This window comes from Vollenhovia emeryi, unplaced genomic scaffold, assembly GCF_000949405.1.
Source record: "Vollenhovia emeryi isolate VEMERY1.0 unplaced genomic scaffold, V.emery_V1.0 DF949965.1, whole genome shotgun sequence".
NCBI classification, from domain to species: domain Eukaryota; kingdom Metazoa; phylum Arthropoda; class Insecta; order Hymenoptera; family Formicidae; genus Vollenhovia; species Vollenhovia emeryi.
In genome coordinates, this window is record NW_011956401.1 from 1 (window position 1) to 1,266 (window position 1,266).

General features: G+C 29.0%; 1 protein-coding gene across 1 annotated transcript; it reads left to right on the forward strand.

The window, feature by feature from the left end:
• Positions 1–138: 138 nt before the first annotated feature.
• Positions 139–1,223, forward strand: LOC105570930. Its single transcript, XM_012028383.1, has 4 exons — positions 139–145; positions 241–358; positions 489–750; positions 832–1,223. Exons 2-4 carry the CDS (start codon positions 253–255, stop codon positions 1,112–1,114), a joined length of 651 nt encoding a protein of 216 aa, XP_011883773.1. The 5' UTR covers positions 139–145; positions 241–252; the 3' UTR covers positions 1,115–1,223.
• The last annotated feature ends 43 nt before the right edge of the window (positions 1,224–1,266 follow it).

Here is a 1,266-nt window from a genome sequence, read left to right on the forward strand (position 1 = left end):
TCAATACCTTTATTGTTGATTTTAGTTGCTGGTATTTGTTACAACTCAGTACAGTACGGATCTTCTTTTCAAGATTCTTTCCTTCGTCTTACCTGTTCTTTTTATTTTCATAAAATATTTCCTTTTTCTCACTAAGACATATAGTGTAAGTTCAACAAAACAAATCGGTTATTTAAATATTTAATTGTAACACCTACAATGCCAAATATATTCAAAATGTTGATAAGAAAAATGAAATAGTTGCAACAACTAATGGAGCAAATGAGAAATGACTGGAATTTGTTGAAGGATAAATTGGAAATTGATATTATCAAAAAATATGCTAGTTATATGAACATTTTCACAATAAGTGTTATAGGTAACTTGTAATTATATTTTAATATATTTTTACTGATGAGACAAAAACTATTGTGGCATATACATATATTTCGATGCTTATTTCAAATAATTTACATAATCATGTTCAAGTTAGATTTATTATTTCCTAGTGTTTTGTTCTATTTGCGTATTCGTTTATGTGATATTTCAACGTCTGCCATTGATCTTTGATGTTATGTTACCATTGAACGGATCACGACCTTATCACCTTGTCATGACCACGGAATATTTTGTCAGTCAAGATAAATATATTCAGTTTATATTATTACATGAGTTTTTAGTCATTTGTATAGGATTCACTACAATAGGGAGCACTGGTGCGATACTAATTACATTTGTATCGCATGTATGTGCATTACTTAAAATTGCAAGGTAATATAAAATGCACCTAATACTCCTGGTCTCTCTCGATCACTTGCTTCAATTGTAATACACATTAGTAAATTTGTACAGCTATCGAATAGAAAATGTTATCGACAGAAGTATATTAGCAATGCCTAGTCCCAAAAAGCAGTATCTACTTCAACGGAGGATGGTACATGCAGTTGTTATGCATCAGAGGGCTGCTGAGTTAGTATATTTTTATAGTGAAACCTTATGTCAGGTATTTTATTTAGGAACTATTTCTTATCTGTTATATTTAATTGTAAGGTTAATCAATCGTAATTGCATTGAATGGATAGTTACAATAAATACAGGTAAAAAGTACAAATTAAAAGTTATAATTAACCGATAACCAAGAGTTAAATCTACATTGGTGTTTGCAGTTAATTTTGTAACTCGCTTAGATTTATCAATATAATATTTGTGTATAAGAATTGATTCCAATATTTTTAGACAGCTTTAAATGAGATGTTTAAATATTCAGTACATTCGTGATGAACCGTT